Genomic DNA, 25,916 nt, shown 5'->3' with positions numbered 1-25,916 from the left:
GTATAAAGTGAATAGAGCACTGATGGATCAGCTATTAGGCATGGAACTCATAATTGAAGGAACACTAGACACCTCTGGTTATGGGATCTCTAAAGTGTAATATGCACACAAACTGGAGGAATGGAAACTTGCATTGTTGTGCGGCCTGGCGTTGAAGGGGCCACGTTGGGAATGTACGCTTTCATGTTCGGGAAGCCTTTAGTTGTTCCCAGAACAGGTTGATTGCAGAGCTTCGAGCTATTATTTGGGTATTGCAAAGTGTCAAAGACTTACAATTCTCGGACTTAGTAATTGCTTCGGACCACCATGAGTTGATGGAGGCAATCTCTAATCTGATGCATTGCCTAAGATATAGATGCCTTCTGGAACAGATAATGATATTACACAAAAACTTTAACTCAATTCAATCTTTTTTTTTATCAAAACTCAACTCAATTCAATCTAAGTTGGATAAAGTAAAGTGTAATCAGCTTGCTAGAGACATAGCGAAGAGTGCACTGAGGGATCGATGTTTTCAGTCTTATATAGCTATGTGAGGCCGGCTTGGTTACATGAGAGGCTTATGCTAAAGAGTCAAACGAAGACCACTAATCGATCTTTCTCTTAGGATATTTATTATCATTGTCGTACTTTTTTGTTTTATTTTTCTTAGGCTATGGTCCTGTTATTATCATTGTCGTACTTTTTTGTTTTATTTTTCTTAGGCTATGGTCCTGTTTTTATATCTCCTAACCTTGTGTTATGTTTCCCAGATGTTAAAAAAGATAAATTAAAACATTATCTAAAAATTTAGTGTTTTCAAGATCTCAACGGAAAACATTTTTCTTTGTATTATTTTGATCTTTTTGTCTAGACGGAATGGTTATATCAATAGATTTCTTCTCTTCTCGAGGAAGGAAAATCACCATATGAACGTCTGCCGTTTGTCTAAAAGCCATAGGCGTATCCATTAAACGTTTGGGGGGGGATCACATGACACCCCTTAAACTAATAAATAAACAAAATTGTAAAAGATTTACTAAAAAATAAGTAGCAAAATAGCAATATTCTCTGTTATGACACCCCCAAAACCAAGGTTTAAATCTTTATTGACACCTTTTGTCATTTTATGAACCCCTAAAAAAAATTTCTGGATCCGCCGTTAAAGCACACGCGCCGCCCCACACAGTCTTTCCAAAAGCATTCAGGTCATTCAAAAAGACCATATGAAGGGACAGTCGACCAAATCAACTCTCAGAATTTATTAACAAAATATTATTTTGACGTTGTAACATAAAAACATATAAAATTACGAATAAACTAACTGATAAATTATATAATTATAACTAGAAAATATTTCTTTCGATTTTATAATATAATAATGTACCAAAAATTAAAAACACTATTTTATATCAAACTTTGTTCTTTCGAAGTACTGATCAAACTCTAGTTAGCTATTATACAACATACACTATGTATCCAATATAACAGTACTTGTCTTTTTGTTTACATGGAAAAAAATGCTCAAATTAAAGAATACTTTTGCACAATGCCAATGGCAATAGAAAATTCCCCCTTTTTAAGCTTGTAAGTAGAAGTTAATACATAACCGGCTGAGAACTAAAATACACACATTTATTCATATTCCTACAAACCTACAAAGCCGCAGAATGAATTACAGGAATCGAGATCGTTTACCAAAATTACAAGATCAATTACTGAACTTATCTAGGCCAGGTTTAACTCACTTGTTGCCGGAGCAGAAACAGATTTCAAGACTCCGGCCCAGTTAGTAAAAAGCCCACTATTCTCACGCTACAAGTACGAACAAAGACTTGTGACTTGTTGATCGATGATCCACAAAACTTGACTTCAAGTTTCTCCTTTCTCTTCAACAACAAACTTCCCTGAAAAAAGTCACAGGATTAAAGAGAGGTGTTTACACGACAAGTATGTCAGCCTCAAAAGTCAACCGTGCCCCCACGGTTTAAGATATGATAGCATGCATTTTGAGTAAAAAACATAAGTTCTTCGCTTTGGTAAGAGTAGATCGACAAAGAGATATTGACTCACCTTTTAAAGCTGGAGTTTCCTTTTCGGCTTGTGCAAAAAAGTGTTTGGCTTTGTGTGCCACCTCAGCTTCAAGAACTGCCTCCAGCATTAAATCAGATCCTTTTGCACTCTCTACAACCAAATGAATTTAGGATCAAAGCGTTAGTCTTTTTCTTTTTGTTTACTCAAACCAAGGCAAAGAACGGTAGAGGGAGCAAGTTTCATTGGGTGACATAATGAAGAGTGAAGAAATCTTCTTACCTTTGCGATGAGGGAGCAACTTTGCCATCTCAGCAGAAACTGGAAGAACAGGTGAATCACTACTTAGAGTGTGAGTTTTGCCACTGACAGACTCAGATAAACGTTCAAATGCTGTTGCTTGGGCGTGCAGATTAACTGAAGCCGATGACGAACCACTAAACTCTTGAGCCTTTTATAGACACAAAAAAGTAGCGTTACATAAAAAAAATGAGAAGACAGATGGTTCAAGAAAGAATAATAACATACAAAAATGAAAAAAAAAAACCTTTGTCCAATGATCTGAAACCTTGGGTCTTTCCTCAACATTAAGAGATGTAACATTCCCTAGACACGACAGAACCAGATAAGGATCAAGCAGAACAAACAAGCAGGCTAAGTTAAAGTGGCTAGTTGGGTTTATACCAGTGGTGGTTGTATTAGAAGGTTCTGGAGATTGGTTGTCCACTCTTCGAGTCAAAGGATTGGAGTTAAAAAGAGAGAAACTTGCGCCATGACTAATAGCATCAACTTGTGCTCGCAAATCTTGAACTTCTTTCGAAATCTAAACAAGTTATATTGAGAGTTAAGTAAAGATCACACAGACCAGTGTTGAATTGAAAAGGAAGGAACCTGCTGCATTTGAGGTTGTTTCATGACACCGTCTATGTGGCCACGAGCCATTTGGATGTAACCAATCGCTCGTCCGAACAATCTTCCTCCTGCTCTTGCAATTATCGGAAGATCCTTTGGCCCTGCGAAAATCGAATCATCTCTATTTCCCCATTCGATTAACGATGAAGATCGAATTTTTTTTACAAGAGACTAACCTACAACAGCAGCTGTTGCGCCGATGATAACTAGAATCTCACCGTAAGAGAGTCCCAGCATCGTTCCTTTTCCGGCGTCTGATCCTCGGTTTCTCCTCTGTTCCTCTCGCCGTCTTCGGTGAAGGAGAAATCTTCTCCTTAAAAGGCCCAACTATAAGTTATTGGGCTTGGGCAATAAAGTCCATTTCACGATATGTAAAAGATATATATTCTAGCACTAAGACAATTATTTAAACAATAAAAAAACATTATCAAATAACATTCATTAAATTATATAAAGAAATATATTCTACTAAAATTAAATTTGTATGATTAAAAATTTATATTTTAGGAGTTAAAGTTTAAGGTTAAAATTCTAGCATTTTTATGATTACAAATATATATATATATTGTTTTGAAATATACTTATTTATATTTAATTTAGGGAAATTTTGGAGAAATACACTTATATGAGTTTTTAATTTGAAATTATACCATTATTTAAGTTTTTTGAAAAATACACTTCTGTATATCTGAATTTACTAAATTATCCATACTGAATATCACTATCAATTTTTATCATCATAAATTATTTAATATTAAAATTAACAGTTTTAACAAAAATAAGATTGTTTTGAAAAAAGAAATATTAATAATATCTACACAATATCTTATATTTTTATTTTTGAGAAAAAAGAGAGAAAACAAGTGAGACATCATTTCTTCTTCTTCTTCTTCTTTTTTGCAAACCATTTTTCTCTAGTTTTATAGTTTATTATTCCTCTCATTTAGAGCTTTGTTAATTTTGATCAGTTGGAAAAGCCAATGATTTGATAAGATGAGGAATCATAATTGCATGGCTTTCACAAGCTCTGTTATCTCGTTATTTAGTTATCTCGTCATTACTAAAGAGCATCATAATACCGTCGTACACTTCAATGCTCCGGTGAAGAATAGATATAGCCAAAGAAACCTGATGGACATTCTTAATATTTAGCAACACGTACGTTGCACATCATCGACATCAATACCAAATCTCTTTTGTGCTCTCTCTCACATTTAGGTAGAACTTACTTGTCATAGAATGACTTGTACCCAAAAAAATAAAAAAATAAATTATAATATATTTATTTTATAATTCCTTTTTATTTAAAATTTAGATATTAAAATTATATATTTATTTCAAACAAAACTTTATCTTAAATCTAAATTATTATAGTATATTATTATTAGTTTCGAATTTATGTTTTAGTTACTTAAATATCTAATTTGGATAAAAATGTCTTTTCAAATTTAACAAAGCGTAGTTTTCTAAAAATAGAAAAGAAGGTGTATTTTTCAAATTTTAAACTATTTATAGAGTAATTTTCAAATTATTCCATTTAATTTATTATTTATTGGTGATAATTTAATTTATAAGATAAGAATTATCATATTTAGTAAATAAGAATTGTCAAAACATCTCTTTTCTTAACTGTTTGTATTATTCGTTAACAAATTTATCATTAAAACTAAATAAGATAAAAACTATCATAACATACAGTGAAGTAATGTCATCGTAAAAATGTTGGACATAATTATCTCCTTCATAAAGCACGAAAATAATGCATTCCGATATTTTGGATGTGTTTTCGAAATGTTATAGTGGGAAAATAGATAAGATGGGTTATCATATGAACAAATATACTGGAAGTGCATTTCTTGATTTTTCTTAAGTTATCTTATTTAGGAAATAATTTTTTGTAGGAATATACTTTGTTTTGTCATTTTTGATACTAAATTATCTTCAAATACTTTTGTTGGCTTTTTATTGGTAACTACACCTCTTATTTTTTTGTATATGATAAATCATTGATCTAAGCCACATACACATTCTCGACATATTTCGTGAAATGCAATACTTTCTCCATGATTTGAAAAAAAACTCAACAAAAGATCATTTCTGGAAACGCCATGAAATTGTAGTTCCACCAGTTGTGAAAACATATTCGATTTGCGGCTAAGATTTAAGCGGATGTGATAAATATTATGCATCTGCAAAATCAACCATATCAAACTCGGGATGTCAAAGATATATCAATCCTAAATCAAGTATACCTTAAAAATATGGGAATATATGATTTATTTGTTCTAATACCTACAAGAAGAAGATGAACTATATCTTACAAGTAAGTTTGTGGAAAAAACATATCATATCTAATACAATTTTGTCCTCATATAACGTATTTCATGACCGAATAATTCTTTACTATCTTTACAGGAACTAAACATATCTTTACAATATGAACAATCTATTAACATAAACCTACACTAAAGCAATATTCATACAATTAAAACGGAGGTTACATATAAAATAATCGGATATGTGTACTACGGCATCCATAGGCTTATTGTTATCCAGATTATATGTATAAATGGTTATTAGGAAAGATATCCGGTGGTAAACTAGTGTGATCAAAACTATCATTATAAATATAGATAAATAATCTAAGACTTGTTTTGCTGTTCAAACAGTTGGTTACTTGTTGACATTACGAGCATGCACCAGGCTTAGGGTATGTTTTTTGGAAGCTTTCTCGTTGACATCTTCGGGGTCATCATCACTGTCTAATTCAGATGATGAGCAAGTCTCATGAACGACTTCGGTCAATGAAGGTACTGCTTTAACCATTACCAGTGTCCGAGCAACTGCATAGTTCTAACCGCGATAGTTTTTTGGGATAGCGAGATCTCGTTTCTTTCCTTGATACTACTCATTAGCATGTCGTAGGCAAATCTTCCCCAAAGTATATGCAAAGAATTGGAATCCTCAATTGACTCAGCGTGTTCTTTGGATATCTTCATTCTCAGTTTGGTCAGGAGGAGAACTGAAGATAATATAGCCAGACAAGCGAATTTCAGGCGGATCTCTTTCTCTTTGACTGTATTTTTCCTGAATATCTTGATTACTGTTGAGACGGTAACAATTTTGCCTTTTCCAAATAAGGTGGGCCTGTAAGATTTCTCTGAAATTGTTTCCTTCAGCTTCAACTTCGATGGGGGGGAGGGGAACTTACCACAGGGTAAGACGGTTACAATTGCAAATTCTCAAAAGCCCAATAGGATCATTATTGAAACCGCAAGGTTGGCCAGTCTGAAACATCAAAATTGAAATTAAGGTTTGTAACATAATCTGCAAAGAGATAATTCTGCTAGCTTTTGTCTAGTTCCAATTTCACTTCAATTTATATGGCTTCAAGCTAGTATGTAAAGATATAGTTTTTGATGCGTTTACATTATTATCTACCAAAGAGGTTATCAGTCTTGCTGACTTATGGTATGCGCCATTAAAAGCCTTGAAACCTGCAGCTGTAAGTTCATTTGCAGAAAAACTGATATCTTCTATATAATTCTTGACCAAGATCTATGAAATCAGATTGCAGTCTTAGCACATTTTAATTTCAAACTATGAGTAGTAATAAATAATATTAAATAAAACCACCCTCTTTGTTGTATGATAGTTATTGAACTAAACAAGGACCAAATCACAAAAGAGTTTGTTTTTCCAACATCACACTTAAAAAAAATCAGACAATTCGTAAGTATATGAAAGAGGGAACTCTAACTAGATTCCAGTTTAATTTAAAAATCAACGAAAGCGAAAGTGCAAAAAAACTCATTCACAAGAGCATTAGAAAATTAAGTAATTCTTCACAAGGATCTTAATTCTTCTTGATTTTGAAAATTCATATTTTTCATTATCATCATACACTAGGAATAAGAAATTAAATAAAATCTAGTATTGCAAATTTACAATCCCCGCTACAGAAACATTTCGAATACAAACACTCATGTGATAGTTCCACCAAAATAACACAAAATTGTAGATTTGGTGGTGTAGCTTACATGATAGGACAATCCAAATCTTGTAAAAAACACCGGTAACGGAAACATGAATAAGATTCAGATAAGCTCCAAACCGCGAACTATGGAGCAACAATGAAATAAATATTGGAGTAGCAGGGACGTGAAACCAAATATGTTTTTTTTTTTTATTTTGCGGATAAACCCGCTAACCTAAATGCATTTGGACCGCATATACGCTAACCCACATTTTTTGTACATCTATTTATGTGTCCAGGCTCGTCCACTTGCGAGCCTACTTGAGCTTGGCCCGTTGGTTGCGGTCCTTATTGACATCTCTATGTTCAGTGTGTCAGTGGAGAGAACTTGCTATGTGCAGTGCTATTTGTAAGGCAATGTATATGGGCAAATTTCAAATTCTCTTTTGTATATTTTTGAATTTATTTTTTGTCTTGTCACATTTTTTTTGTGATTAAAAATATTTGCGCTAATTGAAATTTATTGGGTTTAAACGGTAAAGCCCATTAACTGCCTTAATGGTTCTCGTATTTTAATGCTTTCACGAAAGTCCAGTTACTGATAATTTAAAAATAACTAAAATTCAACCTTCTCTGAAAGCGTAAACTCCAAGGGTGATTGATTGATGGGTTTGATTCTTTGCCGGCAGTAGAGAGCTTCTAGAAACTCCGATCGAACTCTCGTTAGATCTAGCTATGGATTTCTTAGAGCTGGAAGCGATCGAGGGTTTACGGTGGTCGTGGAACTCATGGCCAACCACAAAATCCGATAGCGAATCGCTCGTTGTGCCTCTAAGCATCATGTACACTCCACTGATGCACTTCTCCGAGCTCCCCACGATCTCTTACGATCCCTTGACCTGCTCTCGATGCGCCGCAGTGTTGAACCCTTACGCTCGTGTTGATTACAAATCTCGAATCTGGGCTTGTCCCTTCTGCTTCCACAAAAACCCTTTCCCTCGATCTTACGCCGGCATCACCGAAACCAATCTCCCCGCCGAGCTTTTCCCCACCTACAGCGCCGTCGAGTACTCCCCGTCGAGCGCGTCTGGTGGTGTTAGCGACGGCGAGCTTGGGCCTGCGTTCGTGTTCGTGGTTGATGCGTCTATGGCGGAGGAGGAGTTACGTGCTCTGAGAAGCGAGCTTCTGCTGGTGATTGAGCAGTTGCCGGAGAGTTCATTGGTGGGTTTGATTACTTTTGATTCCATGGTTAGGGTTTACGATTTGGGCTTCTCTGAATGCTCCAAGGTTGTTGTTTTCCACGGCGAGCGTGAGCTTCCTCCTGAGCAGGTAAACAACCCCTCTCTTTGGGACTCTCATTTGATGCTAGCACAAATGGTGGGATTTGATTTGATCAGATACAATAGAAGGATTACAAGTGTGAGATGTTTGTGTTCTCGTCTTGATAATTTGAAGTGTGTTGAATTGTTGATAAGTAGTTGTTTGCTTGAAACAAGTACTCTTTTTAGTCATCTTGTTGTTTCATTTTTATTGATTCTTGTAAATGGATTGTTTCATCTTTAGCAGTGCTGAATTTGACCGTGTAAATATTTAATTTGATGCTAGCTTTCTTGCTTTTCCGTGTAAAGCTTCTTACTGTGTTATTATTTTCTTCTTTAGCAGTGTTGAATTTGACATACTTTTTTTTTTGTTTTTCCATTGCAAACATTTCATCAGATACAACAATTTCTGGGGCTTGGATATTCAAAGCAGCTTCGTCATGGAAAGATGTCAGCGATTCGGAAGCAGAGTTTCCTGCTTCCGTTGGAGGAGTGTGAGTTTAACTTAACGTCTGCTTTTGAAGAAATTGCTCCATTGGTTGATGTTAAACCAGGTCATCGGCCTCATAGGTCAACCGGTACTGCGATCTCAACAGCATTGGGACTGCTCCAAGGGTGTTCTGTAACCACAGGCGCTCGGATTATGGTTTTCACATCAGGTCCTGCAACAAGAGGCCCGGGTATTGTCGTGAGCTCAGATCTAAACCATTCAATCAGAACCCACAGAGATATTATCACTGCTCAAGTGCCTTACTTTGATAGATCATGCAAGTTTTACAAAAGAATAGCAAAGAGGCTTTGTGATTCCTCTGCTGCTCTCGATTTGTTCGCTTGCTCACTTGACCAGGTTGGAGCTGCAGAACTGAGGTACGCGGTGGAAATGTCTGGTGGGTTTCTCTTACTTGGAGAGACATTTGAGTCCGACCAATTCAAAAAATGCCTCAGACATATATTCAGCCGCGACGGAGATGGGAACTTGAATATGTGCTTTGACGTTACTTTAGAAGTTGTGACAACTAAAGATATCAAAATCTGTGGGGCGCTTGGTCCGGTTGTGTCGCTTAGAAGGAAGAATGATATAGTGAGTGACACAGAGATCGGTGAAGGCGGAACGTATACATGGAAAACGAGCACTGCCACTAATAAGACATGTGTTTCCTTCTTCTTCCAAGTAAGCAACGAACAGAACCGAAAACCCAAACCTGGTTCAGCGTTCTTCATTCAGTTCATTACTCGATATCGGTATGGCAATGGAGGAGTGAAGAAAAGGGTTACAACAGTTGCTAGAAGATGGGTGGCTGGGAAATCACCCGAAATTTCATCTGGTTTTGATCAAGAAACAGCTGTTTCGGTAATGGCTCGCCTTGCGATAAACCGAGCTGAAGAGTGTTATGCTAGAGACGTTATTAGATGGTTAGATGATAGTTTGATCCGGTTCGCTTCACGGTTTGGAGATTACATCCAAGAAGATCCATCTTCTTTCAGGTTGACTCCAAACTTCTCTCTTTACCCACAGTTCATGTTCTACTTGAGAAGATCACAGTTTCTTGACGTCTTCAACAACTCCCCGGATGAAACTGGTTTCTTCCGGTTAATGTTAAACCGAGAAGGAGTGGTTAACTCAATCATCATGATTCAACCAACGCTTCTCCGGTATTCATTCGACGGACCACCGGTTCCTGTGCTTCTCGATATCCGATCAGTGACACCTGACGCGATTTTGCTGTTCGATTCTTACTTCTACGTTGTGATCCACCACGGTTTGAAAATAGCGCAGTGGCGGAAACAAGAGTATCACAAAGACTCGAACCACGAGACGTTCCGGAATCTTTTAGAAGCACCGGAGATGGATGTGGTGCAGTTGGTGAGTGATCGGATTCCAATGCCGAGGATCGTAAGGTGTGACCAGCATGGTAGCCAAGCTCGGTTTCTTCTTGCTAAACTCAATCCTTCGGTTACTCAGAAAACAGATCATACCGGTGGTTCAGATGTTGTTCTCACTGATGACTTGTGTCTTGAAGATTTCCTAGCTGATCTGCAATCTCTGGCGGTCCGAAAATGAAGAAAAATTGTCAATCAGCAAACTGGTTATTCGGTTTTGATCAGATCTGTTATATAGAAAAGGGTTTTGATATTGTGAAACAATTTAACATGGCTTACTGATTCAGTATTTGTCAAAACATTAAAAGTTCTTTACGTTCTAGTCAAAGCTTCTCAGTTTAATGTCACGGATCAGATAGATCTTTAATCTTTGGTTTAATGACAAGCTCAAAACAATACCAAAAGACCAAAACTAGAGAACACAAAGAGTAATGAAGTGTCCATCATAAACAGAGTCGTTTAAGGTAATCTTTTTCGAAGACACCATGATTCCTCTTTCTGCACAAGATGTCTCTCTGTTGTGAACAAGCTGAGATCACACTTAACATTGAAATACTACAAGATTTAATACCAGAATACATCGTTATATTCAAGACATCATGAGTCATGATTCATGACTTTTAAAAAGGAAATGTTAAATTTGATTAAAAAAATACACTTTTTTACAGCAATTGCCACTTTTTCATGACTTGTTCTTGTGAAGCAATTTAAAAAGAAACCACGACCACATGAGACTCTGTTTCGGGTAATTGACAGGAAAGTCAAGAACAGAACTACCTCCATTCGAGCTCGGGACAAGAGACTGGACATGGCGTTTCAAGATTGGATCGTAGCAGTGGGGACATAGTTTTTCCTATTCTTTTGTCGTTAAAAATGTTAGAAACAAAGTAGCTTTGCGGTAAAAAAAGTATATTTTCTTTTGAATCGAATTTAACATTTTATTCCAAAAAAAAAAAAAAAAAAAAAAAAAAAACAGAGAATATTATTGAAATTTCTTAATTTTAAGAAAGAGACGCAACCTCTATTATAAATATGGAGTTCCTAACCCTAAAGAATCGAAGAGAATTCGTTCATCTACAAAACACATCAATTAGACAGCTCCAAAGCATGAATTTATCTAGAATTCCATCTTCATCGACCTGCCAATGACATGCATATCTCTGTGATTAATCTAACTATACCAAGATATATGCTCACTGTAGCACATCGACATGTCTACTTACTGGCTCAGGCCCCGATCTCCTGCCCATCGTAAGAACACTCCATTCTCATGAAGTATATCAACTAGTCTACCATATGTTCCAGCAAACGTGCCCTCTAGACCAAATGACTCCTATCAACTATATGGACACATGCTCACTAGACCATGTGTCTATCTAGGGTACACGCCATCAATAATATGAACTACTGATGACTTGATCCCCCATTGAAGGGTAAAGAGGCAATCCCTACCGAAAGATGCAACAATAAATTCAAACATCTTTCATTGTGACACGCCATAGTGCCCAGAAGACACTTTGGAAGCAAAATCATAAACTAGAGCAGGAAGACCATGCAGTCAACACTATCGTAAGGCACCTCCTACCTTACGATCGATCTCCCCTACTGCTATCAAGACATTAACGACATATATTGGCTAATACTCATATGGGAATGGTCTCGTGGTTTATTAACAACTGAAGCAGGAGAAAGCACTATGACATATTGTATCATTCTTCTTATCATTCTGTAGAGCTGTCACTTGCACAAATTTACTCTAACAGTTTGGCGTTAGAAGGAGGTTTGGCGTTAGAAGGAGAGACAAATTTAAACTACATGACATTGTGATAGGTAGACAAAAAACATTACATGTATTCTCGCAAATACTCACAACTCAAGCCACTAGGGACAAGAAACTATTTATTCTAAGCAAATCCAAAACTCACACAACTGAAAACCTGAAACACTTCTCCAAAAGAGGATAACACCATGACAAAACATTAAAAATTTTCTAACTCATCCAAAATTAACCAAAATTTATTAAATTTAAAATACTTCCAAATTTCAGACTGAATATACACCTTAAATTGAATAGAACGCTTGCTTGCAAGCTCCTTTTTGCTGGTTTCTTAAGATTTTGCCGGTTCTTGTGATTAACCAGAGCCGTGCTTCCATTGAAAAAAAATGAAACTTTTGCTTAGGGCAGCAGTTTTTAAGAAAATTAAAAAGGCATCTTTTCTTAGTTTTTAATATGACATCAGGGCATCTTTCATTAGTTATTATTTTGATTAAATCATCTTTTATTAATTACAGTAGAACCTCTATAAATTAATAATGTTGGGATTTTGAAATTTTATTAATTTATAGAGATATTAATTTACAAAAGTTTCTTTATTTAGATTTATTATTTTAAGATATATTTATTCTAAGATAAGAAAAATATTTGATTTTAGTGTATATACATTAATTGTTATTTTTTGAAATTTGACAATTATGTTAATTTTATTATATTATTTGGTGTATATAATATATATTGCATAGAACTTAAATGTGATTTTAGATATAATATTATTCAATCTCATCAAATATATATTAAGTGTCAAGAAAAATAAAGATAATTCTATTGTGAATATAAAACAAACAATATAATGATAGATTCTTACTTATATACATATAAATTATTAATTTATAATTTTAATGGGACCTTATATTTACACATAATTTTCTAAAATATTATTATCTTATTATTTATCGATTTGTCTCAAATTTTGAACCGGCAAAATTGGGACCGACGAAATTTATTAATTTATAGAAATTATTAATTTATCGAGTATTAATTTATAGAAGTTCTACTGTATATTGCTTTAATCCTACATAATAGAATGTATATATTATATATATATATATATATATATGGTAAATATCAGTAATTTGGGTAAGCTTAATATAGACTAGATGAAGAGAATCATAGATGTTGATTGTTATGGTTATAATGGTCTAATAAGTACCTATCTAATGATATTCTGGTAGTTTTAACAGTAAAATAACCAAATAATAATAGACAATAAAATTGTTACTTATAAAAATTAAAATACAGAAAAGATTAAGTAATATTGGTTAATTTGTGCATTGAAAAAACATTGGAAACATTGGAAATTTTGATTATTAATTTGAAAAAACCAAATTTTATATTTATAACTTTAGAATGAATATTTTATCTTTTGATGTTTTTATTAAAAAAATTGCTATGTAACAATAGTATTTTGTTAGTGTAATTTAAAATGTTGCGTGCTTTATTCTAACCGCGTTTATGTTAGTCATAAGTGTTCGCACGGTTACATCCATGATCTGTTGGGGCTAGGGCCTAGGGGTTGACCATTCAAACAGCATTTAGAAGGACAGATGAACCATTTCCACCACAAGACGTCCAACTAGCTAGTTTGATGGGTGAACTTTGTTTGAAATTATCTCGTGAGTATTAATTTATATATAGTGTTGGCTAAAACAAACCTTTGATACTTTTCTAGAATCAAAGTTGGTCGTGACTAGATAAAATATAGCTTCATCTGAAATAAAGGAATCGGATTTACAGTCAACTCGTTCACACAAAGAAATTTCCTACCCATTCAAAAGTAAGGACACGTCAAAAGAAAATATCAAAGACTCTTACAATAATACAAGAAATAACTACATCAGCAGATGGCACAGAAAACAAAAAAAATCTAGTGATGATGAAAAATATGTATAGCAACGAACACTGCATAAAACGGCATGCTTTTTGTTAACTTAACAGTTTTATTTTATTTATAGATCTTGCTAGAAGAGAATTTTCATGTTTACTACATTTCTGGTACCATTATTCTTTTTTTTAATACTGTTATTCATGTTTACTTTCACTAAATTTTTATAAATACATTGTTCATTAAGTGGCAAAAAATTCTTATACCATTGCTTTATATATATAATAAATAATTATTTAAATAAATAAAAAATAATAATAAAAACAAAAAATAAATTTGTTTTTATAGTTTTCGAATTATAGGTTTTGAAATTTGAACTTTTTTATAAAATATTTTTCAAATTTTATAAACATATTCTTTTTGAAAATATTATTATTCAAATATTTTTCAAAGTTTTCATAATATTTTTCAATTTTTTCAAAAAAAATATTCTTTTATAATATTTTTCAAATATTTTCAAATATTTCAAAAAAAAAAAATTTTGTTTTTGAAATTCGAATATTCTTCTTGAAAATATTTTTCATAATTTTAAAATTTTAAAAAAAATTTATTAAGTATTTATTTATTCATTATAATCCTAAATTTGACATTCCAAAACATTACTCCACTCAACTCTAAACCCTAAGTTTATATTAGTGAACACTAGGGTTATAAGTGTCTTTTTACCTTTTAAAAATGATGATAAAAATGGTTAAGATAAACATGAAAAGTAGTATTAGGAATATGATATTTTTGGTAATTTCTCCTTGCTAGAGGTCGCATTCTATGTAGAACAATGAAGAGAATTTTAAATAATGACTCAAAATTTCAACTCAAACTTAAAACTAATTATATTTTTAATCAATATTATTCAACCATGATCTTTTCATATTTTCCTTAGTTTTTTTTTAAATATTTACAACAATATCATTATAATTTAATTTTATTTTATTTTTCTAAAATGAAAAAAAAAACCAAACACCATAAACATTTCTACTTATTTACAACAATGCTGCTATCATCAATTTTTTTCAACCACCATGAACAACCATTTCTTAGTTCTTAAAGCTGAAGAATTCAATTTCTATCTACTTTTTTTTTCGAATTCTACGCTAACAACTTTCATTTCCTCTCATTTTCTCTCCACTTTCATCTAAAAACTCTCATAACTTTCATTTTCATAAACACAAATTTCATATTTTCGTGATTCTTCACTGAAAAAGCGTCAAAGCTGCTGTTTTGCTCATATTCAGAGTTTAGACTGTGGAAAATGTTCGAAACAAGCTTTACACTGAAAAAAGTAACTATTTACATGGTGTTCGTCCCTTTTCAGATATGTGTCACGATAGTAGTCTGTTTTGTATGACTACACATATGTGCAAACTTACAATGCGGTATGCTTGTTTACGCACATGTTAGTTTTGTAATTGACGAAACTTATATTTTCTGCATCGCAGACTTCCCTAGCAGTATTCGTCTTTTTACCTTTGAAAAAAAAAATTGGTAAACTTATGAAGAAGTCTACGTAAAAAAAGTTAGTTTTGCATTTGACCAAACTTTTGACGTTTCATAGTAAACTTCAGCAGAAGTTAGTTTTGCATTTGACCAAAACTTTGCCAATTTTAGTAGACTTCGTATGAAGTCTACTCCACAAAAATATGTCAGTTTTGTGTTTGACTAAAATTTTAAAAAATTGACAGAAAAATCAATTAAAGTGCAGACTTCATATGCAATCTACTAATCTATTTTGGTCAACACACAAAACTAACCAGTCGGATTTGAGAGTAGTCTTCAGATAAAGTCTACACTTACGTAGACTTTCATTGAAATCTACTCATAGAATGTCAAACTTGGTCAATTGCAAAACTAACATCTTTCAAAAAAATTAAAAATGTAAACTACATATGAAATCTACTATTGATAGTAAATACTGGGTTAATTCGGGTCAACTGCAAAACTAACATTTTTTAAAGTGTAGACTGCATATAAAGTCTACTCGTATAAAATCATATATTTTTTTCAAATACATAAAATGTTGTATTAATTGCAAAAACTAACCCTTAGAGTATACGTCTATGACTGTCTACACAGGTAGATTGAAAAGAACGTCTACTATCGTGTTGACTAAATACAGAGTCTACGTAGAAAATTCTATGAAAAGTGAATTTATGTACTATTCATTAAGGTTTTTCACTATTTTATTATTGCACAGTGTGTGTTAGTTAATTCTAATGATCTTGAATAATTTTCAAAAGATAATTTGTTATAATTATGGAACTATCAATTTTTTTTGGTTTGACAATGTTGTTAGCTAATAAATGTAGACTTTTTGAAAGTCTACTTATGTAATTTTATCGAACAAGAAATATTTTTTCGCTAGTTTTGTATACCGTATTTTTTTTTGCAGAGAATGGTTCATATACCTGTTGTATACGGAGAATGGATGGTGAAAGACTCTTTGTGGGAGTTTGTGGTCGATAATCGAAAAGGAGGGAGAATGTTCTTTGTGCATGATGGTTGTACACATGGTGAATTTCTTGAAATGACACAAAACGATATGATTTGGACAAGAAAATTGAGATGGTGGAGTTAACGTATTCCTTATGTTGTAGTCACACAAGCCGAGGTTCCTCTAGCCCGCAATGGTCCTACGACTAGATCATGCTCGCGGGTCATAAGAGACGGTTTCACTAAGGCTGTCTAAGAGATGCTCGATCAAGATCAGACCGGCCTCAAACAGTTGCTGATTCAAGAGATGGCTGAGTTAAAGATTGAAGATCCAGCCGGTCCAATAGAGGTTCAAGATCTGTCCGGTTCTGGCCAATTCTCCTCCATCGTCTAAAACCAAGCCGGCTTGATCATCTCCACATTCAACCTCGGTCCGTTCATTCGTCGGTGAGAGTAGAAGCACCGTTCATTCGCCGGGTCAGATATGAAACAAAAAAAAAGGTAAGGGTTACTTTTTATACTGAGAAATCGAACAAAGAAATTACCCATAAAGGCCGACGGACACGAAATCGAAGACGGTTACCTTACCGGAGAGAAGATATATGGGAGGCGGAGCAGACGGTGTTTGAGCGGCAGAAACGGCATGGACTAGGATTCTTCTGAGATCGCCCTGAATATCACACAAGATAAACGGCGTGGGCTAAGTTTTTTTTACCAAATATCATAACAATTGTATTTATATGTTGGGTAACTTTCTGGTTAGGTTAAAAAAATTTTGCTTAAATTCGGTTTGGTTAAAATTAACTTGGTAAAATTTGGTTAAGTAAAATTGCTATCGGTAGTCTTCTTGTAAGTCTACAACTTTTTTTTGTTCTTTATTGGTTTAATAATTTTAATATAAGATTTACTAGTTTTCTTTCTTTATTGTTTAATAGTTACAATATATAATTTTACATTTGTATTCATAAAAACTAAATTTAATTTAAAATAATGATTTTTTGTAATCTAAAGACATCTAAAATGAAGTAGTCTTTATTGTAAGTCTCATATTTCCTAAACCATGAATCTCAAAGCTTAAACGTTTCTTTGATAATCAAAAGGTCTCAATTATGGTATCAAATATACAAAATATAATCTACCCCATATTAATATGTAAATTTAAGTCAATAAAACAAAAAAATCTAAATCTAAAATCTAACCCTAAAAGACATCATATGTTAGAGCTTTTTGTTGTTAAACCATAAACATTTTCTAGGAAATGGTTACCAAGTCCATATATATTCTTTTAAATTGTTTAGTTATATTAAATTTAAATTTATATACCTTATATTGATGACTTATAAGAAATTTCACACAAATTATTTTTATACATTTTTCAAATAAAATTATGAGATCAAATTATGATATAGACTTCAAAATAAGTATACATAGCAAACTTCTTAGGAGGTTTACACCGTGCAGACTTTTATCTATTAAAAATAGACTTTTAAATGATAAAATCGTAAAATAATTTTCTGATTTTTTGTTTGGTCATAAAGGTGTATAGTAATTTTGCTATACATTTAAATTAGTTTTGCATTTGGATTCCATACGAGGTATACTTTTGTATTTCAAATGAATATTATAAGTTATGTTTGGCGAATTCTCCAACAATGAATGAGACAGTAAGAAATGAATCAGTTATGTATTCTACGTAGAACAAGGAATGATTTAAGAGACCATTCGATAAATAAGAAAAATACAAATTGAATGTTGGGTATTGGGTCTTTCAAACTACGTTTTATGGAATGTTTATTTATAGGAACTTCACTATAGATAATACGCCTAACAAATTTAATGAATATATTCCATACAACATAGTTTGAAACATCCAACATCCAACTTTTTTTTATTAAATGATCTCTTAAATTATTAATTGTTCTATTAAAAATAATAATAGTGCTCAAAGCTAATTGTGACACATAATTTTTTAAAATGTTGTTTTTTCATTGTTTCCTAAGCAGGTGACCGTGTCTATAATCCTTCTACATACGTCATTAATATAAACAAGAAAGTGAGAAAATTTTCGTTGACCACGTGCTGAATATGGTTCTCACGTTTGTTAAATCATTACCCCACGTGTTTAAAATCTAACATATATATAAAACACACACGAGACAAACGAGACACACACACCATCAATTCACAACTCAAGATCCTTAACGTAGCGATAGCGAGAGAGATGGATTTTTTCTCTCTAGATTCTGTTTTCCAAGAAGAAGGAGAAAATTTCTGGGATATGATCGCCGGTGACGTCTCCGGCGATGGTGACGGTGACAAAACCGTAGGTGTACCAAACAGAAGCGCCTTCAGGTCATACGTGAGGGACCATGAACAGAGGATGGTATCGTCTTCATCGACGGTGAACGTGAAGAGGAGAATGGTGAATCTTCTGAGAAAGAATTGGGAGGAGAAGAAAATTGTAGCAGTGCCGGAGAAGGAGAGAAGCCGGCGACATATGATGAAAGAGAGAACGAGAAGAGAGAAACAAAAACAGAGTTACTTTGCTCTCCAATCTCTATTACCTGCCACTAAGGTGCACTATTTTGTTGACTTGTTGTGTATTAACTTAAAAAAAAATTATGGTTTCATCCGTTTCAGTTTAAATGTTATTGTAAACTAAAATATTTTTTTCAAAATAATTGTAGTTTTATAATTTCAATACAAAATTTATTGATTTTATATTCCATTATATTTTTCTAGTAGTTGATATGTGGGTATGTGTGTTGTTAATGATAATTTTTAGTAAATATACAAAATTATATATTTTTTTAATCTATGTATCCAAATCTAAAATGACAATTAAAGTGAAATGGAAGAAATACTAATTATATATAATAAAATTTTAAAAGTTGCATGAATCTAACCAATATTCTTTAAAAAAATAGTTTGTTTCAGAAAGTTATTATAAATGTTTCAAATACATAATTTTTTTTTCAAATGTATAATTATTCTAATATTACTTATATTTTTGCTTGATTCAGAGTGATAAAAATTCGATTGTTGAAAAGGCCGTTGATCAGATTAGGAAATTAGAAGGATTAAAGAAAGAACTAGAGAGACAAAAGAATGTGTTGGAGGCAAAATCAGCACGGGAGCATGATGGAATGAATGGAACAAAGGTTAGGTTTAATGTACAAGAACCTTTGTCGGGGATCGATTCAGTTGTAGAAGTTCTTCAGTGTCTTAAATCAATGGGGACAAATCTCAACGCGGTCCAAGCCAATTTCTCTCCACACGAGTTCTCAGCGACCATGAACATCGAGACTCAGGTATATATATTCCACTCAATTTTTTCTGGAATATTTTTTTTCTTGATTAAGATCTGTGCACGAGCTTAAACATTCCTAGGTGGGATGTCATTCTATCTTCCGATATCTATATTTTGCCTTTGGTATTTTATTGGATCCAACTAATGGTCTTTAATAGTTTTGGGGTTTTATGTTTACAGAACATATCCAAGCGATAACCTTTAGTAAAGAAAAAACATATAGAAACCAAAAAATCTCTCTTATTTAAACAGAATCATATCCATGGATCCAACCTATTTGTAAGTTTTTAAATAAAATACATTTTTCTACTGTATAGTTAAATACTTAAAATCATCCAAATTAATTAATATTTTTTTTATCTTTCTTATTCAGAAACATTTTATTGACATTAAATTCAAGCTTACTTTATAAATCCCTTACTACGGATTTGATAAGATTAGTCATCATCACTTTCTTTCTTGCCCATTTGATTACATTATTGATGTAATATATTATTATAGTTTGCTCTGATAATTTGTTTATAACATATTTGACCTTTAAACCAAATAATAGTATACACTATAAGCCAAGTTGTTATAAATCCAAAATCTATTTGTGAATATATCTATCAATACTATTATTTGAAAAGTGATTTGACTTGTTTTTCATGTTCTCCATAATTTTAAGTTATTTCATTTATTTATCATGTTTTTATTAGTTTTATAAGCTTATTTGTCATGTTCTGTATAATTTTAGGTTACTTTGATTATTTGTGAGATTTTTAATAGTTATAATGGTTATTTTATTTATTTCTCATATTCTGAAGAATTTTTAGCTAAATCATTAGTTTGAGTAATATATATTGTTATTTAAAATTTTATAAAATAAATAATAAATAAGAGTAATAGTTAAGATAGAATTCTAAATATTATATTAGAACCAAATGTGAATTAACTATTACCCAAACCATTTTATTCCTATTGTAATACATGTCGGGTTCATTCAAATACAATCAGAAAAAGAACCGGTCAAATATTTAAAATAGAACAATTGAACCAGCCGTTTAAATTATCTATTCTATTAAACCAGAAACAATACCTATTGATATAGGTGTGGTCTAACTATTTTAATACAATTATTAAAAAACTTTATTAATCATTTAAGAAAAATATTATACAAAGAAAAATATAAATATGACTAAAAATATAAATATAAAATTAAATTTCTAAAAAAATATAAAACAAAAAATATAAGAACGGGTCATAATCTAGTCTTGCTATTGAATTGAATGTCTAGAATGTGACCTAAGACAATCGTAATATTTTACAAAAAAGAAGAAGATAATATCGTAATATTAACACATGTGAGTCTGTGACTTAGGACAATCAAGTTTGTGTTAATATCTATGCTATTATATTAGAATGTGAGTTAGGACATAATTATGATTATTCTTCTTTAGCCAATTTTTAAAATCATTTTGTTTCTGGATAAGTAAGGTCATTTATCTTATATTATAATTAAACAATAAAAATAGCATAGATAATATTAGATGATATTTATTGTAGTCTATCTTATATTATAATAATATGTAAGTGCTAATACAGAAAATTCATCTATGACATCAATTCTATCTTAGTATTTATCTTTTATATGGTCGCTATGATTTTTTAGCAAGTTATTAGTTTCAATAGTATTATTATTTATAACTAATTTAATATATAAAAATATTTGTCATAATATTGGGATAATTAATTAATAAGTATAGTATTAAAAAATTATTTTCTCAGTTTATTTTTTCAAGTTTTATGCTTCTCTTGACGAACATTTTTATAACTTCCAATCTAAATCATGTGAAGAGGGTATTTTTGTTTTTAGTAAATTTACCATTTTTATTATAATAATATGTAAGTGCTAATACAGAAAACTCATCTATGATATCAATTCTATCTTAGTATTTATCTTTTATATGTTTGCTATGGTTTTTTAGCGAGTTATTAGTTTCAATAGTATTATTATTTATAAATAATTTAATATATAAAAATATTTTTCATAATATTGGGATAATTAATTAATAAGTATAGTGTTAAACAATTATTTTGTTAGTTTATATTTTCAGGTTTTATGCTTCTCTTGACGAACATTTTTTATAACTTCCAATCTAAATCATGTGAAGAGGATATTTTTGTTTTCAGTAACTTTACCATTGTTAACAATACCACATAATGTAGAATATAATGAATCATCTAACTCTTTTTAAAAACGATTTTGAGTCAAAATTTACTGGTTAATACAATTTATTTTTAATTTTTCTTTCTTTAGTTGATGAAATAATAATATAACTGCACAAATTTAGTTATATTTATAAGCCACAATGACGTTCATTATTTAGAATATACTCTCTAAATTTAGTTATATTTATAAGCCACAATGACGTTCATATATATTAGATGATTTTTTGTTAGTCTTTAATGTAAAAAAAAATTATTAAGTTTTTGTGTGTCTCATGACCATTTTTACGATGCAGTTCTTTTGTATAAGTTAAATTGTTTTAATGTAGACAATACATAGATACATCATTAGTAAAAATATTTGTTTGTATGACGAAATTAGTTATAGATTAAATTAAAATTAAAACATTTTTTGGCAGATAAGAGGAGAAGAGGTGGAAAAAAGAGTACAGAAAAGACTCCAGGAAACTGAATGGAAACTCCTTTTTCTCCCAGAAGCTTCGTTTCTCAGAGACTAGTGACTTCTTTTGTTTTGACTTTCTTTTATTCATTCTCGTTCTTCTTAATTTGGTAGATCACTAAAAATTGGCACTGCTTTGTTGACAAAACACGTAAGCATATAGGGTCAATACCTGTATGTTTTGTCTCTACTATATGAATCAGTCTGAAACAGTGGGCCATCCATTTACTTTCTTTTTCCACAAAATGAAATAAGTATATGGCCATCTATTATGTAATTGAAATGTTAATAATTGTATACAAAATATAGGTATCTTAACTATTATGTTATTCTCCAACTTAATAGTATATTAACGTTACGGTCAATAATGCTTCGGGCACAGTTTAGTTAATACCCTTTTAACTATTATGTTATTCTCCAACTTAATAATATATCGACCGTGGTCAGTCTCATTCATGGCATCTCTTAGATTGTTTCATCCTAATCAAACAAAAATGTCTACAGAGGGGAAAGGTTAAAATATATGAAAACCAATTTTCTGGGAGAAATCATCCTTGAAAATGGTGGGTTCAACCCCTAAACAGCCGCTTCTTCTGCTTACGTCATGGACTGGCCATGATAATGAATGATCTGAAAAACGTATATTGAAAAATCAAATGTTTGATTACCAAAAAAAAAAAAAAACTAAAAACTTGTAAGAAAACTTAAGAACTCAGTAAAAATAATAAGACTAGACTCGCGCGGATGTATTTTTATTTTATAATAATAAATTTTGTGATTATTTTACAGATTTTTAAATGTTTGAATATGGCGGTCTTTAGGATTGCTCCCCTACGCAGCAAGTGTATCTGCAGGTGTGGTGTATTCCTGGGAAACCTTTGTTACCTTTGAAGAACTTGGAGATAAACATTATAGCATGTGGTAGCATTGTCCACCACAGAGACTGAGTACATGGTTTAATCAAATGCTACAAGTAACGGTTATGGTGAATAGATTTTTGTATTGAATTGGGGTTTAATTCAAAAAAATTCAGACTACAGTGTGATTCACAAAGTTCTATTTGCTTGCTAAAAACTTAGTTCATCATGTTAGGACTAAACATGTAGCTACCAAGTTTCATTTCATTCGAGACATTATAGATAAAGGCCTAGTCAAGATTGTGAAGATTTACAATACCCTGAATCCAACAGATATGTGGATGAAATGTTTACTTGCAAATGCGTTCAAGAAGTATCTCATGATACTCAAATTCACTACTTGTTTGTACTGGAGAGACTCCAAGAGGACTTTGTCGTTTGGGTCATCTCATAAAGTGATCATGCAAAAACAAAACTTTCGAGATTAGTTGGGAGTTCAAAGGACTTAAACGACAAAAAAGTACATGAAAGAGATTATGACTTACATGGTGATTGATGGAAGATCTTGATGGTCCTGAATTTATTCAAGAGCTGGTTTCTGAAATCAGAGAAGGAAAAGTTTCGGTTCAGTCAGATCGAAGTCTATTTAGTTTAGAATCAGATTCAGTGGAGTAGTTAACTTTCAGAGATTTGTGGGTTTAAAGATATTGGAGAAAAGAACTTACATTTGTTCCGGGTTGAAATCGATGGGAGGTGAACCGGGAAAAAAGTAGGAGTATGAGGCTTCAGCGACTCTAAATTTTTATGAGCAATGGCTGATGGTAAAAATGGATTTGTTGGCAAAGGACCAAAAGCTTTCACTTTCAGACAAGAAGAGTGTTTGTTGTTTGAATGGCGGAGAACTCGGAGACACTAAAGGCAAAAAAGGTTGAGATTTTTAAGTATGGCCATTTTGGTGTAGCAGCTATTTGGGATGTCACTGAGTGGCAAAATATTGATACACATTGGTAGGCCGAGAATGGATTTGAAGTAATGCCCAAAGGTTGTTATAACGATCAACTACAGTCAACGAGTCAACGTATTCTTCGTCGATGTTAAAACCACAACGACGAAACTGTTTGACTCAAGAACAAGAATCAAACACACAAACGTGCTGATACACTCTCTGACGAACTCGACGACGTAAGTAAGAAAGTTGAGTTTGTAGAATAATAGAGATAGGAAGAAGAATGCGGAAAAGATAGAAGATGGACACAAGAAATTGTTTACCCAGTGGTTCACCTAGAATGGTTTACGTCCACTGGGGCCTGGCAAGAGGCAATCCACTATAATCTCAAGTACAAAGAATATAGAACATCTCTTTCTCTCACAACCAAAGCTCACAAACCAAGCTAGGTCTTTTCTTGGACAAAGGAGAAAGAGTACACACGAGCTCCTCTTATATAGTAGGAGTCTATTAGGTTAACCTAGTCGGATTAGGGCATTCGCCCCTTTCCATGAACCTATTAGGAAATATTCCAAAATACTTGCAACTTCCATAACTCCATGAAAGTAATATTTCCACGATCCTGCCGACTTCCATATCTCCATAAATGTGACATTTCATTTTCCTAACATGACGTCATTGTCTTGGTTTAAGTTACTCAATCTTGTTTGATTTCAATCACCAAATCCTAACGCAGTTCATGACGGTTTCTCTGACGTAGCCACTGATGAATCCTAAGAGTCGAAAGAAGCTAAATTTCACAAAAGAGAGAAAGCAATAAAGTAAAGTGAGAGAGACGATAAAAAATAAGAAAAGAGATAGATAGAATCAAGATGATCATTTTACTTGATTGCTCTCAGCGACACCAAGAGCTCGTGGTGACTATTTTTTGGTGTGTGATCGGTGATACGTGGAGAAGTCATGATCATCATCTTAATCTTTCTGTAGGTTTCAGCGGTTGAGATCCAGTTATTTGTACTCTTTATACATGTAGTAGAGAAGAAAAATCATTTTTAATACGATAGGTATATCGATTAAATGTATTCAGTGAAAGTATAAGACTTTTGTTCTCTTCCTTGAAGTGTAGATCAACGAAGTCATGGTAAACAATTCTAGTGTGTTCTTTGATTGGTTGCTTGCATTAACTACATGTATCTAAAACTGAATCGAAGCTAAATAGATTCAAAGTATAAAAAAAAAAGAAAAAAGAAAAAAAGAAGAAGGCATAAGTCAAATCTTAACATAAGTTGATATGTTTCAAACCAATTAAAAATATGATAAAAGGTAAAATGGTTGAAATCTAATCTATACTATTATTTGAGAAGTGATTTCGATCATTATCCATGATTTTAGACTGATTCATTATTTTTAATAAACAATTTAATGTTTTTGATGATGATTTATCATTATATATATTTGGAATAATAAATAAATATTAACAATTTTTAGAGATAAACTTAAACTGATTTTATCTTAATACATATATATTTGTCATTATACTATATCAGCAATACATTTTTTGTAATTTATTATTTTATTTTTGTCATATTATTTAAAGTCTAAATTGTTGCTAATGTATGATGTTTATTAGGTATTGTTATTTTGTTTATGTTTTATGTGTTTTGAATGGTTTTATAATGCCTTCAGTGCTACTAATATTTTTTTTTCAATCCACAAATGAAAGAAGTGATTGATTTCAAATCCAAATTGAAAAATGATAGCTGGTTATTACTAAAAATATTTTGATTCAAAGTATACACCCTTTAAATAAAAAGATGAAACAAAAAACCAAAATTTAATAAATCAATTGCCGATATGGATAGTGAAATTATATAATTTATATATTAATTTA

The 25,916-nt window shown here is 32.0% G+C and overlaps 3 protein-coding genes and 1 long non-coding RNA gene across 5 annotated transcripts; 2 read left to right on the top strand and 2 right to left on the bottom strand.

Moving 5' to 3' along the window:
- Window positions 1-1,535: 1,535 nt before the first annotated feature.
- On the bottom strand, window positions 1,536-3,283 carry BNAC07G17270D. Its single transcript, XM_013847979.3, has 7 exons — window positions 3,099-3,283; window positions 2,902-3,023; window positions 2,695-2,833; window positions 2,558-2,616; window positions 2,293-2,461; window positions 2,053-2,163; window positions 1,536-1,886 (listed from the first exon to the last, which is right to left on the bottom strand). Exons 1-7 carry the CDS (start codon window positions 3,157-3,159, stop codon window positions 1,852-1,854), a joined length of 696 nt encoding a protein of 231 aa, XP_013703433.1. The 5' UTR covers window positions 3,160-3,283; the 3' UTR covers window positions 1,536-1,851.
- Window positions 3,284-7,497: 4,214 nt separating this feature from the next.
- On the top strand, window positions 7,498-10,445 carry LOC106411116 (protein transport protein SEC23). The gene is made up of 2 exons (XM_013851806.3): window positions 7,498-8,227; window positions 8,615-10,445. Exons 1-2 carry the CDS (start codon window positions 7,634-7,636, stop codon window positions 10,277-10,279), a joined length of 2,259 nt encoding a protein of 752 aa, XP_013707260.2. The 5' UTR covers window positions 7,498-7,633; the 3' UTR covers window positions 10,280-10,445.
- A 7,955-nt stretch (window positions 10,446-18,400) lies between these two features.
- LOC106407720 (transcription factor bHLH92) lies at window positions 18,401-22,455 on the top strand. Of its 2 annotated transcripts, none has more exons than XM_013848593.3 (3): window positions 18,401-18,819; window positions 19,268-19,555; window positions 22,182-22,455. In XM_013848593.3, exons 1-3 carry the CDS (start codon window positions 18,466-18,468, stop codon window positions 22,278-22,280), a joined length of 741 nt encoding a protein of 246 aa, XP_013704047.1. In that variant the 5' UTR covers window positions 18,401-18,465; the 3' UTR covers window positions 22,281-22,455. The 2 variants fall into 2 exon arrangements, with proteins under 2 accessions (XP_013704047.1, XP_048618505.1); XM_048762548.1 differs by lacking the exon at window positions 22,182-22,455 and adding an exon at window positions 19,735-22,154.
- A 223-nt stretch (window positions 22,456-22,678) lies between these two features.
- LOC111207560 lies at window positions 22,679-25,555 on the bottom strand. Its single transcript, XR_002659820.2, has 2 exons — window positions 23,805-25,555; window positions 22,679-23,677 (listed from the first exon to the last, which is right to left on the bottom strand). It is a non-coding gene; the product is annotated as an uncharacterized LOC111207560 (long non-coding RNA).
- Window positions 25,556-25,916: the final 361 nt, after the last annotated feature.

Source organism: Brassica napus, chromosome C7, assembly GCF_020379485.1.
Source record: "Brassica napus cultivar Da-Ae chromosome C7, Da-Ae, whole genome shotgun sequence".
Lineage (NCBI taxonomy): Eukaryota > Viridiplantae > Streptophyta > Magnoliopsida > Brassicales > Brassicaceae > Brassica > Brassica napus.
The sequence above is the reverse complement of the archived record's forward strand: the minus strand, read 5'-3'. Positions and strand labels throughout refer to the sequence as shown.